The sequence below is a fragment of the Amblyraja radiata genome, chromosome 26, assembly GCF_010909765.2.
Source record: "Amblyraja radiata isolate CabotCenter1 chromosome 26, sAmbRad1.1.pri, whole genome shotgun sequence".
Lineage (NCBI taxonomy): Eukaryota > Metazoa > Chordata > Chondrichthyes > Rajiformes > Rajidae > Amblyraja > Amblyraja radiata.
Genome location: NC_045981.1, coordinates 37,006,078 through 37,023,893, shown reverse-complemented (window position 1 = coordinate 37,023,893; position 17,816 = coordinate 37,006,078). Strand labels below are relative to the sequence as shown.

At 52.3% G+C, this 17,816-nt stretch overlaps 2 protein-coding genes across 6 annotated transcripts; both read right to left on the bottom strand.

Moving 5' to 3' along the window:
* Window positions 1-9,472: 9,472 nt before the first annotated feature.
* coil (coilin) lies at window positions 9,473-17,356 on the bottom strand. Of its 5 annotated transcripts, XM_033044733.1 has the most exons (9): window positions 17,013-17,356; window positions 13,641-14,380; window positions 13,508-13,526; window positions 13,090-13,462; window positions 12,363-12,452; window positions 12,214-12,261; window positions 11,287-11,356; window positions 10,371-10,462; window positions 9,473-9,749 (listed from the first exon to the last, which is right to left on the bottom strand). In XM_033044733.1, the coding sequence occupies exons 1-9, from the start codon at window positions 17,339-17,341 to the stop codon at window positions 9,666-9,668; spliced, it is 1,845 nt and encodes a 614-aa protein (XP_032900624.1). In that variant the 5' UTR covers window positions 17,342-17,356; the 3' UTR covers window positions 9,473-9,665. The 5 variants fall into 5 exon arrangements, with proteins under 5 accessions (XP_032900624.1, XP_032900623.1, XP_032900625.1 ...); XM_033044732.1 differs by having other exon boundaries at window positions 13,090-13,526; XM_033044734.1 differs by having other exon boundaries at window positions 13,090-13,574; window positions 13,776-14,380.
* LOC116988165 lies at window positions 15,293-16,990 on the bottom strand. The gene is made up of 2 exons (XM_033044736.1): window positions 16,506-16,990; window positions 15,293-16,068 (listed from the first exon to the last, which is right to left on the bottom strand). The coding sequence occupies exons 1-2, from the start codon at window positions 16,844-16,846 to the stop codon at window positions 15,342-15,344; spliced, it is 1,068 nt and encodes a 355-aa protein (XP_032900627.1). The 5' UTR covers window positions 16,847-16,990; the 3' UTR covers window positions 15,293-15,341.
* Window positions 17,357-17,816: the final 460 nt, after the last annotated feature.

Below are 17,816 nucleotides of genomic sequence, written 5' to 3'. Positions count from 1 at the left end.
TTTTCCTCATCTCAGTCCTAAATGACCGACCCCTTATTCTTAAACTGTGACCCCTGGTTCTGGATTCCCCCAACATGGGGAACATTTTTCTTGCATCGAGCCTGTCCAATCCATTAGTGAAATTAAAGTGGGAAAGTTCAGGATTGGGGATGTGCAAAGATTGGGGAGGGGGGTTGTGGGGGTGGGGTGGGAGGGGACAGGGGGAGTCAGTCTATCCCACGACAGAAGGGGGAGGAGTTGTACAGTTTGACAGCCACAGGGAAGAAGGATCTCCTGTGGTGTTCTGTGCTGCTTCTTGGTGGAACAAGTCTGTTGCTGAAGGTGCTCCTCAGGTTGACCAGTGTGTCATGGAGGGGGTGAGCTGTATTGTCCAGGATGCTCCACAGTTTGAGGAGCATCCTCCCCTCCAAGACCAACCTCCCATGTACTCTGCCCCCAGGACGGAGCCGGCCTTCCTGATGAGTTTGTTGCTCCTGTTGGTGTCTGCGGCCTTCGCTCGGCTGCCCCAGCACATGGCAGCAAAGAAAATGGCACTGGCCACCACCGACTGGTGGAACACCTGCAGCATCTCACTGCAGATGTTGAAAGAGCAGAACTTCCTCAGAATGTACAGCTGACTCTGTCCCTTCTTGTACAGGGTCTCAGCATTCCTGGACCAGTCCCGTTTACTGTCCAGGTAAACTCCAAGTGTACTTAAGGAAGTAGCCCCAGAAATAGTGGATGCATTAGTGATAATTTTTCAAAACTCTTTAGATTCTGGAGTAGTTCCTGAGGATTGGAGGGTAGCTAATGTAACCCCACTTTTTAAAAAGGGAGGGAGAGAGAAAACGGGGAATTACAGACCAGTTAGTCTAACATCGGTAGTGGGGAAACTGCTAGAATCAGTTATTAAAGATGGGATAGCAGCACATTTGGAAAGTGGTGAAATCATTGGACAAAGTCAGCATGGATTTATGAAGGGTAAATCATGTCTGACGAATCTTATAGAATTTTTCGAGGATGTAACTAGTAAAGTGGATAAGGGAGAACCAGTGGATGTGTTATATCTGGACTTTCAGAAGGCTTTCGACAAGGTCCCACATAAGAGATTAGTATACAAATTTAAAGCACACAGTATTGGGGGTTCAGTATTGATGTGGATAGAGAACTGGCTGGCAAACAGGAAGCAAAGAGTAGGAGTAAACGGGTCCTTTTCAGAATGGCAGGCAGTGACTAGTGGAGTACCGCAAGGCTCAGTGCTGGGACCCCAGCTATTTACAATATATATTAATGATCTGGACGAGGAAATTGAATGCAACATCTCCAAGTTTGCGGATGACACAAATCTGGGGGGCAGTGTTAGCTGTGAGGAGGATGCTAGGAGGCTGCAAGGTGACTTGGATAGGCTGGGTGAGTGGGCAAATGCATGGAAGATGCAGTATAATGTGGATAAATGTGAGGTTATCCACTTTGGTGGCAAAAACAGGAAAGTAGACTATTATCTGAATGGTGGCCGATTAGGAAAGGGGGAGATGCAACGAGACCTGGGTGTCATGGTACACCAGTCATTGAAAGTAGGCAGAAGTTACACACAAATGCTGGAGAAAATCAGCGGGTGCAGCAGCATCTATGGAGCGAAGGAAATAGATGACGTTTCGGCCCGAAACGTCACCTATTTCCTTCGCTCCATAGATGCTGCTGCACCCGCTGAGTTTCTCCAGCATTTTTGTGTACCTTCGATCTTCCAGCATCTGCAGTTCCTTCTTGAACACATTGAAAGTAGGCATGCAGGTGTAGCAGGCAGTGAAGAAAGCGAATGGTATGTTAGCATTCATAGCAAAAAGTATTTGAGTATAGGAGCAGGGAGGTTCTACTGCAGTTGTACGGGGTATAGGTGAGACCACACCTGGAGTATTGCGTACAGTTTTGGTCGCCTAATCTGAGGAAAGACATTCTTGCCATAGAGGGAGGACAGAGAAGGTTCACCAGACTGATTCCTGGGATGCCAGGACTTTCATTTGAAGAAAGACTGGATAGACTCGGTTTGTACTCGCTAGAATTTAGAAGATTGAGGGGGGATCTTATAGAAACTTACAAAACTCTTAAGGGGTTGGACAGGCTAGATGCAGGAAGATTGTTCCCGATGTTGGGGAAGTCCAGAACAAGGGGTCACAGTTTAAGGATAAGGGGGAAATCTTTTAGGACCGAGATGAGGAAAACATTTTTCACACAGAGAGTGGTGAATCTCTGGAATTCTCTGCCACAGAAGGTAGTTGAGGCCAGTTCATTGGCTATATTTAAGAGGGAGTTAGATGTGGCCCTTGTAGCTAAAGGGATCAGGGGGTATGGAAAGAAGGCAGGTACAGGATACTGAGTTGGATGATCAGCCATGATCATATTGAATGGCGGTGCAGGCTCGAAGGGCCAAATGGCCTACTCCTGCACCTATTGTCTATGTTTCTATGTTTGTACTCCCTGGTAAACTGCACATTCACACCATTGATGGAGACAGGGGTGTTTCTCTCCTCCAGTGTTATAAATATTGCTTAGTGATTTTAGATTTATTTAGCAGGTGGATTGAAGCTCTACCAACCACTAATAATACTGCTGAAACTACGGTAACATTGTTGTTAAGAGAAGTTATTCCCAGGTTTGGCCTACCTACTGTCATAAGCTCGGACAATGGTCCCCATTTTATTGCCACTATTAATAAGGAAATATGTGCACATTTTAATATCCGACAGCAATTTCACTGTGTACACCACCCACAGGCATCTGGGATGGTGGAAAGAGCCAATGGGGCATTAAAAACCAAAATTACCAAGCTGATGGGAGAAATGGGACAGACATGGATTGAAGTATTACCCTTAGCATTATTTGAAATGAGGGTAACTCCCCACAGTGTTACAAAGCTATCCCCAGCAGAAATTATCTACGGTAAACCTCTACGAACCCCCTGGGGAGCAAGCATTACTCATGAAGGAACCTTAGATTTACACGCATTAAACGATGAAATAATTACCTATGTTCAACGTCTCACCCATATTCTGTCAGCATTGCATTTACAGGTAAAGGAGTCCCAGAGGCCGCTACCTGATGCTGACTAGAGCGAAATAGTCCAACCAGGGGACTACGTACTTATCAGAAATTGGAACCGCAAGAAACTCGGCCCCCGTTGGAACGGACCATACCAGGTGCTGCTGACAACACCAACAGCAGTGAAGGTTGAAAACCATCCATGTTGGATACATCTCTCCGACTGCAAAAAGATTGGATACAAGGATGGCACGAGTGATGCTCGCTCTACTGACGATCCTAACCATGGCCAGGGTAACATGGACTAATACCTATCTGGCTATGAGCTATGAGTTTGCCGTACGGGCACATGGGACTGAATGTTGGGTATGCACAGGTGTTTCGACTAAGGAAGGAATTCCCTTGGTCCCCATTCCATTAAACTTTACCGAGAGACTAGCGATGAGGTGCTTTTGTAACTCCGCTAAAAAAACGTCCTGTCTAAAAACATACGGATAACAAATACCAAAAACAAAACAATAAGCATCACCTATGGAGGCCCGAAATACAATAACTTTGAAGGATGGCACACCCCTCCATTTAAACGAGATTGGAAATTGAACGTGACAAATGCAGCAGATATACCCCGACTACAGATAGTAAGAGATCTGCACAGGCCAGTTAATACTACCTGTTTTTGCCACCACCAAGGCACAGGTGTATTCTTGGGAAACTGTACTTGTATGTCAACTCAGGCAGCCACCATTATCGGCCCACCCCGACCAGTTAATGGCACATATTTTGTATGTGGATCCTGGGCCTACCCATGGTTACCAGGAATGCCACCGGCAGACGAGGCAACTTGGGAACGACTAAAAGGACCCCATCGCTGGACAGGGTGTTGTGTTGCATATGTGGTCCCACGTATGAGAAGCATGAGCCAGTTGCACCAGCACATGGGGATTTCCAATCGAAGCCTAACGAAGGCTGAGCATTTTTTTATGATCCTCTTCCCTTCCTGGGCGAGTGGGCAAATGCATGGCAGATGCAGAATAATGTGGATAAATGTGAGGTTATCCACTTTGGTGGCAAAAACAGGAAAGCTGACTATTATCTAAATGGTGGCCGATTAGGAAAAGGGGAGATGCAACGAGACCTGGGTGTCATGGTACACCAGTCATTGAAAGTAGGCATGCAGGTGCAGCAGGCAGTAAAGAAAGCGAATGGTATGTTGGCATTCATAGCAAAAGGATTTGAGTATAGGAGCAGGGAGATTCTGCTGCAGTTGTACAGGGTCTTGGTGAGACCACACCTGGAGTATTGCGTACAGTTTTGGTCTCCAAATCTGGGGAAGGACATTATTGCCATAGAGGGAGTACAGAGAAGGTTCACCAGACTGCTTCCTGGGATGTCAGGACTTTCTTATGAAGAAAGACTGGATAGACTCGGATTGTACTCGCTAGAATTTAGGAGATTGAGGGGGGATCTTATAGAAACTTACAAAATTCTTAAGGGATTGGACAGGCTAGATGCAAGAAGATTGTTCCCTATGTTGGGGAAGTCCAGGACAAGGGGTCACAGCTTAAGGATAGAGGGGAAATCCTTTAGAACCGAGATGAGAAAAACATTTTTTACACAGAGAGTGGTGAATCTGTGGAATTCTCTGCCACAGAAGGTAGTTACGGCCAGTTCATTGGCTATATTTAAGAGGGAGTTAGATGTGGCCCTTGTGGCTAAAGGGATCAGGGGGTATGGAGAGAAGGCAGGTACGGGATACTGAGTTGGATGATCAGACATGATCATATTGAATGGCGGTGCAGGCTCGAAGGGCCGAATGGCCTACTCCTGCACCTATTTTCTATGTTTCTATCCTATGGTAGTATAATAGTGTCACGGGAACTAATTAATATGGCTTCCGCTTGAGAGACATTTACTAATGCCACTGCCGTCTCCTTGAGTGCAACCCAGGAGGAGGTAGAAGGGGTGACAGCCGAGATGGTAGTTATGAGGACTGTAGTATTACAAAACAGAATGGCCTTAGATTTTATTTTAGCAGAAAAAGGAGGGACATGTGTAATAATAGGTCGAGAATGTTGCACTTTTATTCCCGATACTTCCTCCAACATTACCAACAGCTGCCTATATCAGAATGGAAGTTGCTAAAATAAGGAAGGTAGGAGCTGAATTCCATGATTATAGCTCCGGGGGAGGTTGGTGGCCATTTAATATGTTTGGATGGACTTGGGGAACTATGGATTGATTGTATTACTCGTTGTACTATTAATTTGTCTGATGAGATGCTTATGGTCTTTCGTATGTACTTGGCAAGGACTGTAATTGTTATCAAAATTTTGAAATGATAAGGAATGTTAAGGCTGAATTATGTTAAAAATATAAGAAGATATTTGTCCCTGGGCCAGCTTACAACATATATTTAGTCTCAAATCAGGCTTTTCTCCAGTAGATTAATACAGAAAGGCAAGTCTAGGCTTGCCTCAGGTTGCTGTGTATTGAGATAATGAATGACTATAACATTTGTCTACCATTTGACGAGGCAGGAAGCCCAGGTTAATCCCAGTAAGGGGTACTGACAAATGGCCGATGCCTTTAATATGTAAGATATCTTGTACCAAATGTCCGATGCCTATGATATGTAAAATCCTTGTACCATATGACAAGATGCCTTTGATGTGACGCATCCTGTAGTAACCTGTATTCTCTGTACCTCTGACCAGGACTAATGTTTGTTGAATGTGCTAAGGTGACAAAAAAACACTATATAATACGATGTAATTCTGTTGTTCGGAGAAATGGACTGAGGACAACTAAGTGTCTGTATTGCTCACTTGACTGGGGTTTTCCTAGCCACTTCCATCGGCCGATAATAAGTAAAGTTTTGAACTGGTCTACCAACCGTATTGTAAGTTGTCTGTGTATTAAGAAGCGATTGTTATAAAAGTAACTTTTTCACAGGTGTCAAAGGTTATGCAGAGGGATTTAAATGCATTAGCGCTACTGAGAACTCCCAATGTTAGCAACGTTAAGGGAATCCCCGATCAGAGGGGAATCCCCAACCTTGGGGAGGAGCGCAGGTACAGCAAGAAGCTTACCTGTAAACACCGGGGAGGCCTTCATGCAATCGAGGATGTTGGGCAGGATCTCCCAGCAGCAACGGAGCTGGAGGTGCCGCCTGTATGGGAATACCCGATCTCAGGGGATTCCCAACCTCGCGAAGACCCGTAAGTATTCTACCTGTAAACACCGAGGAGGGCTCCATGGAGTACGGAAACATGGCCTTCGGGCAGGACTATAAGTAAGACTGAAGTAGAGGGGACTTTGGACCCCTCTCCCTACTATCCTACTGGCCAATGTAGAGTGACTTGAAAGCAAAGTGGAGGACTGAAGGGCAAGGCTGCTTTATCAAAGGGAGCTGAGGGAATGCTCTGTGTTCTGTTTCACAGAGACATGACTCACCCCCAGCTCCCCAGACTCAGCGGTCCAGCCTGAAGGGTTCTCCATCCACCGTATGGACCGTACCCTGGCATCTGGGAAAGGGAGAGGAGGGGGCGTCTGCCTCATGGTCAACTCTGCGTGGTGCTCAGACGTGGCAGTCCTGTCCAACTCCTGCTCTCCACACCTGGAACATCTGGCGGTGAAGTGTCGTCCCTTCTACCTCCCAAGGGAATTCACCTCCATCATCCTGACCGCGGTCTACATCCCACCCCAAGCAGACGTCCGTCTGGCACTGAAGGAGCTGCATGCTGTGGTCAACAAACACCAGACATCTTACCCCGAGGCATTTACCACCATTGCTGGGGACTTCAATAAGGCAAACCTCAAGAAATCACTCCCCAACTTCCACCAACACGTCTCCTGCTACACCAGAGGACCTAACACCCTCGACCACTGCTACACCACCATCAAGAATGCCTATCGTTCTATCCCTCGCCCTCACTTCGGTAAATCCGACCATACCGCAGTGCTGCTTCTTCCTGCTTACAGGCAGCAATTGAAGAGCGCACCCCCAGAAGTGAGGACAGTACAGAGCTGGTCGGGAGGGGGTGGGGTCAAAAACCTTCCGAGTGTTTCCCAATCAGGAGCCTTGGATGAACTTTGAGATCCACACTCTTCTGAAGACCAGACACCGGGCATTCATGTCTGGAGATACAGAGGTTTACAAGTCCAGATACGACCTTAGTAAAGCCATCAAAAAGGCCAAAGGGACTTTGCTCCAAACTGGAGGATGAGACAGATGTTCAGCAACTGTGGCAGGGCCTGAATGCAATGACCTCCTACAAGGCGAAATCAGGAGGCAGCTCAAATGTCAGCGAAGCATCACTCCCTGACGAGCTCAATGCGTTCTACGCACGCTTTGATAGGGAGAATACTGATGTGCCCTCCCGAGCCCCCATTTGCTGTGATATTTCTGTCACAGTCACAGAGGTCGATGTCAGGAAATCCTTCAGAGGGGTGAACCCTCGAAAAGTGCCTGGACCTGATGGTATACACGGTCGTGTTCTAAAAACCTGTGCGGACCAACTGGCTGGAGTTTTTACGGACATTTTCAACCTCTCACTTCTGAAGTCTGAGGTCCCCACCTGCTTTAAAAGGGCATCAATATTACCGGTGCCCAAGAAGAGTAAGGTGACGTGCCTCAATGACTATCGACGAGCGGCACTAACGTCTGTGGTGATGAAGTGCTTTGAGAGGTTGATCATGAAACAAATCAACTCCTACCTCGACAAAAACCTGGACCCACTGCAGTTCGCTTACCGCCACAACAGATCAACGGTGAATGCGATCTCGCTGGCTCTCCACTCCGCTCTGGACCACTTGGACAACAAAAACTCATATGTCAGGCTGTTATTCATTGACTACAGCTCGGCATTTAACACAATCATCCCCTCCAAGCTGGTTACCAAACTCGCAGAACTAGGTCTCTGCGCATCCCTCTGCAATTGGATCCTCGACTTCCTCATTCACAGACCACAGTCTGTTCGTATTGGTGGAAATGTGTTAGCCTCGATAACAATCAGCACGGGAGCACCTCAAGGCTGCGTGCTCAGCCCACTGCTATACTCATGACTGCGTAGACGGTCATAATGTGAACTCCATCAACAAGTTCGCTGGCGAAACCACTGTTGTGGGACGTATCACTGATGGAGATGAGTCAGAGTATAGAAGTGAGATCGACCATTTGACCATTTGGTGCCAGCACAATAACCTGGCTCTCAACACCAGCAAAACCAAGGAACTGATTGTGGACTTTGGAAGGAGTAGGAGGGGGACCCACAGCCCCATTTATATCAACGGGTCGATGGTGGAAAGGGTCAAGAGCTTCAAATTCCTGGGCGTGCATATCTCTGAACATCTCTCCTGGTCCGTGAACACTGATGCAATTATAAAGAAAGCACATCAGCGCCTCTACTACCTGAGAAGATTACGGAGAGTCGGTATGTCAAGGAGGACTCTCTCGAACTTCTACAGGTGTACAGTAGAAAGAATGCTGACCGATTGCATCGTGGCTTGGTACGGCAACTTGAGCGCAAAGGAGCGGGAAAGACTACAAAATGTTGTAAACACTGCCCAGTCCATCATCAGCTCTGACCTCCCTACCATCGAGGGGATCTACCACAGTCGCTGCCAGCATCATCAAGGACCCACACCATCCTGGCCACTCACTCATCTCCCCGCTACCTTCAGGTAGAAGGTACATGAGCCTGAAGACTGCAACAACTCTGATCATTAATAGCCTATTGCACTTTATCTGTTTATTTATGTGTATATATATATTCACTGGTATATGGACACACTGATCAGTTCTGTATTTATTTATGCCTACTATATTCTGTTTGAACCTGTTTGGAGGGATATTGGCCAAATGCAGGCAGGTGGGACCAGTGTAGCTGGGGCATGTTGGCCGGTGTGGGCAAGTTGGGCTGAAGGACCTGTTTCCAGGCTATATCACTCTGACTCTATGAGAGGGCAGGGTGGGGATGATCTATGGTGTGTTGGCTACGGAACACAGGAGCAGAGGTCCCGGCACAACCTGACCAAACACCGCCGGACAAATGGACATCTGGCCACCATGCCACGGCAAAGGTCACTGTGCCTGGGCAAAGGTCATCGCAACAGGACAAGGGTCACCGGGCAGTGGGGTCACAGTTGCGGGTCAGAGGAGGACGCTGGCCGACGGCTGTAACCCTGTGGTTGGCAGAGTGGACACTGTCCGCACCCTGACCCCTGGGGATTAAGTTCAGCCCGTGCCCTGACCACATGTGGTGGGGCCCGCACAAGGGGCAGTGGAGCTGCATGGGTGCCGGGGATGCGCCGGCAATGGACTGCACGGGTGCCAGGGACAAGGGTAGTGGCGCTCAGTCCATACATGCAGTTGTCTGCAGTGCTGCGTCCTCAGCTTCACTCTTACACACTGAACATGCGTGTGCTGCAACATGCCACAGAAAACTAGAAGCAGGAATTATAAAAACACATTTATTCAACAATTCACAAGGTCGCGTCAGCAACAATCCAATCCCACTGGTCATTTAAAAGCAGCCGTGACCTCCGACCCCGCGGACCACACAGCCAGTGACCCCGGGGGAAGGACCTTGGTGGGGTCATGGCGGGTTTAGACTGTGACCCCCTGGGGTGAGGACACGATGGTGGTGGGGTCAGCAGGCGGGCAGGGTCAGGCCGGCCTCGGTGTGAGTGACCATCAGACGCGGTTCCACCAGGGAGCTCCAGGCCCGGGTCATCTGCATGGAAAGGCAAAGACACGGTTAAAACACGCACGCGGTTAGTGGCTGCAGGCTAGAGCTGTCCACACACGCACATGCAAACACCCATATGCAAACACGCACCCACAAACACACACACTCAGACACGCCACGCACCCGCAAACACCCACACGCATCCGCATGCAAACACACCCGCACCCGCAAACACACACACACATGCACCCACAAACACACACACGCAAAGAAACGCACACGCAGACACGCACCCACAAACAGGCAAAGACACGCACCCGCAAACATACTTTCGCGCGCACACACACTCACTTACACACACACACACTCTCCACCCCGTGCTCCAGGCCCGTGTGCATGTCCGTGTCCATGTCCCTGTGCGTGTCCGTGCCTGTGTGCGTGTCCGTATGCGTGTCAGTGCCCATGTGTGTGTCCGTGTGCATGTCCGTGCCCGCGTGTGTCCGTGCTCGTGTGCGTGTCCGTGACCCTGTGCGTGTCAGTGCCCGTGTGTGTCCGTGTGCGTGCCCGTGCGCGTGTCCGTGTGCATGCCCCTGTGCGTGTCCGTGCCCGTGTGCGTATGCGTGCCCGTGTCCGTGTGCGTGTGCATGTACGGTGTGTGCCGTGTACCTGGGGCTCCCGTGTCACCGCATACTCCACCACCGCCTCGCCGGTCTCAGACTGGTAAATCAGGTCAAACTTGCCCGGCTCTTTGGAAGTTTCTGGAAGAAAGCAGATCTGTGATGTAACGCGCCGATGGGGCAATAAGTGAAACTGTGGCAGGCTACGTAAACAAGGACGTGTCTAGAACCAGACACACCGGGGCAAGGATAGCGGGGCTGTGAGGCGCAGATAATTCACATGGAGGGTGTGGGTGGGTGGAACCAGCTGCTGGAGGAGGCGGTTGAGGCAGAGACTAGAATGTTTAAGACACTTGTCCAGGAGTAGAGGCCATTCGGCCCTTTGAGCCAGCACCGTCAGTCAATATGATCATGGCTGATCATCCACAATCAGTACCCCGTTCCTGCTTTCTCCCCATATCCCTTGATTCCGTTAGCCCTAAGTGCTAAATCTAATTCTCTCTTGAAAACCTTCAGTGAATTGGCCTCCACTGCCTTCTGGGTTAGGACAGTTGTGAGGGTCAGGGACCACACGCGGGTCATGTGACCAGCTGAAGAAGGCACCTTGGACAGCATGGTTGTCTGGGCTGAATGGCCATTAATGGGGTAAGGTGGCAGGTTAGTGAGGGGATTGGAGGGGTGGTGGTGCTTAGCCATGCTGGTAAGTGTGGGGGAGGGTACAAGGCGTTGGGGAGCAGTGTGAGGGTCAGTGTGAGGGGCTGTGGGCCACAGGGAGCTGAGTTACAGTATCACGCGTGAGAAGATGGTTATAGGTGGGGACAGACTGGGCCTGGGGAAGAGGCTGGACCCTGGGGCAGCCCACCGCTCCGCTCCACTCTCCCCCCCCCCCCCCACACAACCCCACTCCCAGGGTCAGACCACCTCCCCCCCTCCCCGGCGGGTTGCCTTGGCAACGGGGCCCTCACCTGGGGGCTGGGTGTCCAAGCTGAGCTCCACCTCTCCGGTCGCCGCATCCCACCGCACGACTCGTCCCTCCTTGGACACAAGATTCCCATCACACACACGGAACACGCAGGCACATGCACACACGGTACATGGAACACGCACATGGAACACGCACACATGGCACACGCAGACACACGGTACATGGAACACGCACATGGCACATGGAACACGCACACATGGCACATGGAACACGCACACACGGCACATGGAACACGCACACATGGCACATGAAACACGCAGACACGGTACATAGAACACGCACACGGAACACGCACACGGTACATGGAACACGCACATGGAACACGCACACACGGTACATGGAACATGCAGACACACGCACACGGTACACGGAACATGCACATGCACACATGGCACATGGAACACGCAGACACACGGTACATGGAACACGCACACACAGCACATGGAACACGCACACATGGCACATGAAACAAGCAGACACACGCACACGGTACATGGAACACGCACACGGCACATGGAACACGCACACATGGCACATGGAACACGCAGACACACGGTACATGGAACACGCACACGGCACATGGAACACGCAGGCACACGCACACACGGCACATATAACACGCAGATACACGGCACATGGAATACGCAGACACAAGCACACACAGTACATGGAATACGCACACGGTACATGGAACACGCAGACACGGCACATGGAACACGCAGACACGGTACATTGAACACGCACACATGGTACATGGAACACGCAGACAGTCCCAGCTCACCCTCTCCACCCACTTGTAGACCGCTCCCCCCCTCACCACTGGCATCACCATCTCCCCCCCCCCCCCCCACGACAGCCTCCCGGCGCCAGTCAGTCAGCAGAGTCGGGGGTCAGAGTTCATGGGTACCTTGTAATCTGACATCTCGGGCGTGTAATTGTCCGACAGCTCTAATACCTGCAGAGAAAAGGCAGGTCACACGGGGGTCATTCAAGGTCACGCACGGGGGGGGGGGGTCATGGGGGGGAGGGGTCACGGGGAGGGGGTTCCATGTTTACCTTGAACGCGATCCTCTCCCCGAGCTGTGGTGGAGCGGCCAGTAGGGGCAGCGTGCTGTAGTCTCTGTGTAGTGGCCCTGGGGCCCTCTGCTGCAGGGACACAGAGAGTCAGTAATGGGGTCACCCCACCCCACCCCCCCAATCCCTGGGACCCCAGGATCCCCGCCCCAACCACCCCACCCCACCCCACCCCCCCAATCCCTGGGACCCCAGGATCCCCGCCCCAACCACCCCACCCCACCCCCCCCACCCCAATCCCTGGACCCCAGGATCCCCGCCCCAACCACCCCACCCCACCCCACCCCCCCAATCCCTGGGACCCCAGGATCCCCGCCCCAACCACCCCACCCCACCCCCCCACCCCAATCCCTGGGACCCCAGGATCCCCGCCCCAACCACCCCACCCCACCCCACCCCACCCCACCCCCCCAATCCCTGGGACCCCAGGATCCCCGCCCCAACCACCCCACCCCACCCCCCCACCCCCACCCCAATCCCTGGGACCCCAGGAACCCCGCCCCAACCCCCCACCCCAATCCCTGGGACCCCAGGATCCACGCCCCAACCACCCCACCCCACCCCACCCCCCCAATCCCTGGGACCCCAGGATCCCCGCCCCAAACCCCCCCCCCCCCCCCCCGGCCCCATACCCTCCCCAGTGCCAGTGACTGCCCATAGTTGGCACCTGCTCCTCCCCCCTCTCCCTTGCCCCAGCCCCCTCCCTTACCTCCGTGGTCTCTCGTGGCCCTGCCGTGGGATCTTGCCATTCCCCAGGCTTTGGCCAGCCATTGATGGGGGGTGGGGCCCCTTGCCCCCGGCCTCGGAAGTGCCCATGGTGCTGCCAATCCCAGTTGGAGATGCCCCTCCCGCGACCCCTTCCATAGCCTCGCACCATGGCACAGGCTGGCGTGGGGGGCAGGACGGGCAGGCGACCATGGGCATCACTGCGCCCCCCACAGCGGCCACCATCGGGCCCCTCCCAGCCGTCACCGCGGGCACCACCGGGCGAGCAGCGGGGAGCAGCGGCGGCTGGGGCAGGGTCCAGGGGCGTGCTCAGCCCCTCTGCTGCAGCGCCGGCCTGCTGTACGCTCTCCCCGTCGCTGCATGGTGCTGCAGTGTTGCGCTGTACTCCTCTCTCCCTGTCGCTGCATGGTGCTGCAGTGTTGCGTTGTACTCCTCTCTCCCTGTTGCTGCACGGTGCTGCAGTGTTGCGCTGTACTCCTCTCTCCCTGTCGCTGCTTGGTGCTGCAGTGTTGCGTTGTACTCCTCTCTCCCTGTCGCTGCACGGTGCTGCAGTGTTGCGCTGTACTCCTCTCTCCCTGTCGCTGCACGGTGCTGCAACATCGCTCTGCACTCTCCTCTCCCTGACATTGCTCGTTGCAGTATTGCGCTGAGCTTTCCTCTCCTTGTTGCTGCACGGTGCTGCAGTGTTGCGCTGCGCTCCTTTCTCCCTGTCGCTGCATGGTGCTGCATCATTGTGCTGCGCTTCTCTCTCACCGTCCACACCGCAGTGGCCACGCTCACCATTGGTCAGCTGCTGGCAGCCGCCGGCTTCACCGGACGGGCTCTCACTGTCCGATTCAGCATCATTGCATTTACTGCGGCTGCTGTGCTGCACCCCCTGGGAGCTGCGACTGACCACTGCTCCTTTGCTGGAAGGTTCCGTCCGCTCCTGCTCCTTGCTGAATTTATCCTTTTTCTTTTTGAGTTTTTGTGTTTTCCGAGCGCTGCATTTCACCTCCACCTCCACCTCTGGAGCCGTCTTCCTCTTCCTGGAGCGCACAGCATCGGCGGGGAAGACAGCTCCATTGCTGCACGGCACGTCCTGCTCCTCACTGGAAGCGGTGCATTGATCCACACTGCATGGCATGCGCTGCTCCTCGCACTGCACTCCGACCGTCCTCCTCTTCTTCCGCTCCCTGCCCTCGCTCAACGCCGGCCGCTCCCTCTTCCTGCAGCTCTCGGGCAGCCCGTCCACCCCATCTCCAAGGCCATCGGTCAGCTCCTCTTGCTTCACCCTGGCACAGAGCAGAGGCTGGTCACCACTCTGTCAGTTACACTGTCCCACACTGACCCTCACAGTGCCCACTGCCCCACACTGAACCTCACAGTGCCCACTGCCCCACACTGACTGTCCCAGTTACTCTGGCCCACACTGACCGCCCGTTACTCTGGCCCACATGTGCCTGGGACTGGCTTGTTGGAACTCAGTGCCTGGTTTCCCCGTACCCTTGTGCCGGCTATCCTGTACCCCTGTATCCTGTACCCCTGTATACCCCTGTATCCTGTACCCCTGTATACCTCTGTATCCTGTACCCCTGTATCCTGTAGCCCTGTATCCCCCTGTATAGAAACATAGAAATTAGGTGCAGTAGGCCATTCGGCCCTTAGAGCCTGCACCGTCTTTCAATATGATCATAGCTGATTATCCAACTCAGTATCCAGTAGCCTTCTCTCCATACCCCCTGATCCCTTTAGCCACAAGGGCCACATCTAACTCCCTCTTAAATACAGCCAATGAATTGGCCTCAACTACCTTCTGTGGCAGAGAATTCCAGAGATTCACCACTCTCTGTGTGAAAAATGTTTTTCTCATCTCGGTCCTAAACGATTTCCCCCTTATCCTTAAACTGTGACCCCTTGCATACCCCTGTATCCTGTATACCCCTGTATCCTGTATATCCCTGTATCCAATATATCCTTGTATCCCGTATACCCCTGTATCCCCCTTACATCCCTGTATACAGCTGTATCCTGTATACCGTATACCCCTGTATCCTGTATATCACTGTATCCTGTATATCTCTGTATCCTGTATATCCCTGTATCCTGTATATCCCTGTATACTCCTGTATCCTGTATATCTCTGTATCCTGTATATCTCTGTATCCTGTATATCCATATATCCTGTATCCCCCTGTATCGTATACCCTTGTATATCCCTATATACCCCTGTATATCCCTGGATCCTGTATATCCCTATATACCCCTGGATCCTGTATATCCCTGTATCCTGTATATCCCTGTATACCCCTGTATCCTGTATACCCCTGTATCCTGCATCCTGTATACCCCCGCATCCTGTATACCCCCGTATCCTGTATATCCCTGTATCCTGTATATCCCTGTATCCTGTATACCCGTATCCTGTATATCCCTGTATACCACTGTATCCTGTATATCCCTGTATCCTGTATACCCCTGTATCCTGTATACCCCTGTATCGTGTATACCCGTGTACCCCTGTATACCCCATGTATCCTGTATATATCTGTATACCCCTGTATATCCCTGTATACCCCTGTATCCTGTATACCCCTGTATACCCCATGTATCCTGCATACCCATGTATCCTGTATACCCCATGTATCCTGCATACCCCTGTATCCTGTATATCCCTGTATCCTGTAAACCCCATGTACCCCTGTATACCCCATGTACCCCTGTATATCCCTGTACCCGAATCCTGTATACCCCATGTACCCCTGTATCCTGTATATCCCTGTATCTTGTATATCCCTGTATCCTGTATACCCCTGTATCCTGTGTACCCCTGTATCCTGTATATCCCTGTATCCTGTATATCCCTGTATCCTGTATATCCCTGTATACCCCTATATCCTGTATACCCCTGTATCCTGTATACCCGTATATCCCTGTATACCACTGTATCCTGTATATCCCTGTATCCTGTATACCCCTGTATCTTGTATATCCCTGTATACCCGTATCCTGTATAACCCTGTATCCCCCTGTATCTTGTATACCCGTGTACCCCTGTATACCCCATGTATCCTGTATATCTCTGTATACCCCTGTATCCTGTATACCCCATGTATCCTGCATACTCCTGTATCCTGTATATCCCTGTATACCCCATGTATCCTGCATACCCCTGTATCCTGGATATACAGGATACAGGGATATACAGGATACAGGGATATACCTGTATATCCCTGTGTACCCCATGTACCCTTGTATCCGGTATATCCCTCTATCCTGTATATCCCTGTATACCCCATGTACCCCTGTATACCCCATGTACCCCTGTATGTCCCTGTACCCCTGAATCCTGTATACCCCATGTACCCCTGTATATCCCTGTATCTTGTATATCCCTGTATCCTGTATATCCCTGTATACCCCTGTATCATGTATATCCCTGTATCCTGTATATCCCTGTATCCTATATATCCCTGTATCCTGTATACCCCATGTACCCTGTATATCCCTGTATCCTGTATACCCCATGTACCCCCCTGTATCCTGTATATCCCTGTATATCCCTGTATCTTGTATATCCCTGTATACCCCTGTGCCCCTGTATACCCCGTGTACCCCCCTGTGTATCCCTGTATACCCCTGTATCCTGTATACCCCATGTACCCCCCTGTATATCCCTGTATCCTGTATACCCCGTGTACCCCCCTGTGTATCCCTGTATACCCCTGTATCCTGTATACCCCTGTATCCTGTATATCCATGTATCTTGTATATCCCTGTATCTTGTATATCCCTGTATCCTGTATACCCCTGTATCCTGTATACCCCGTGTACCCCTGTATCCTGTATATCCCTGTATCTTGTATATCCCTGTATACCCCTGTGCCCCTGTATACCCCGTGTACCCAGTACCGGGCGCGCGCTCACCGGAGGCAGTCGTTGTCGCGCACGAGCAGCGCGCTCTCGTTGGGCGGGAGGAGCGCGCCGTCCAGGTAGAGGTGTAGACGGGCGCGGCGACCGAAGCCGAGACGGCGGCGGATGATGCTCTCCAGGTCGGCGACCACACGGCACTGCTCGGCGGGCAGGAGCAGCCAACAGAGCCGGGCGGCGGGGAGTAGAGGCGGCGGGTACTCGAAGGCGAGGCGCAGGCGGAGCGCCGCCATGCTAGGCCGCGGGGGCGGGGCCATGGTCGTCACGTCCGCCGGCACCTGCTGGGCGGGGCGTCGGAGTGCGTCACTTCCGGTGGGGCGGGGCATCTCGGCTGGGACGTCACTCACCGCCCCCCTGGGGCCGGCCCTTCGGCCCACGGTGTCCGTGCTAGCCCAGCCCTGGTCTCACATCCCAATGCACGGGGCCGACCCACAGGTTCAACTGGTGATCGCCCGGCCAGTCTGGGGCTGGACACAGCAGGTAGAGGAAAAGGTTCACACCTGAACAAGGGTGGCCACCCCAAACCTCTCCACAGATGCTGCCTGTCCCGCCCAGTTACTCCAGCACTTTGTGTCTGTCTCCGGAGTAAACCAGCATCTGCAGTTCCTCCCTGCACTCACGGTACTGGGTCCTGTCTGTCATCTCTGGATAGGACAGGTACATGGACAGGTACATGGACAGGTACTTACACAGGTACGTGGACAGGTACGTGGACAGGTACGTGGACAGGTACGTGGACAGGTACGTGGACTGGTACGTGGACAGGTACGTGGACAGGTACGTGGGCAGGTACGTGGACAG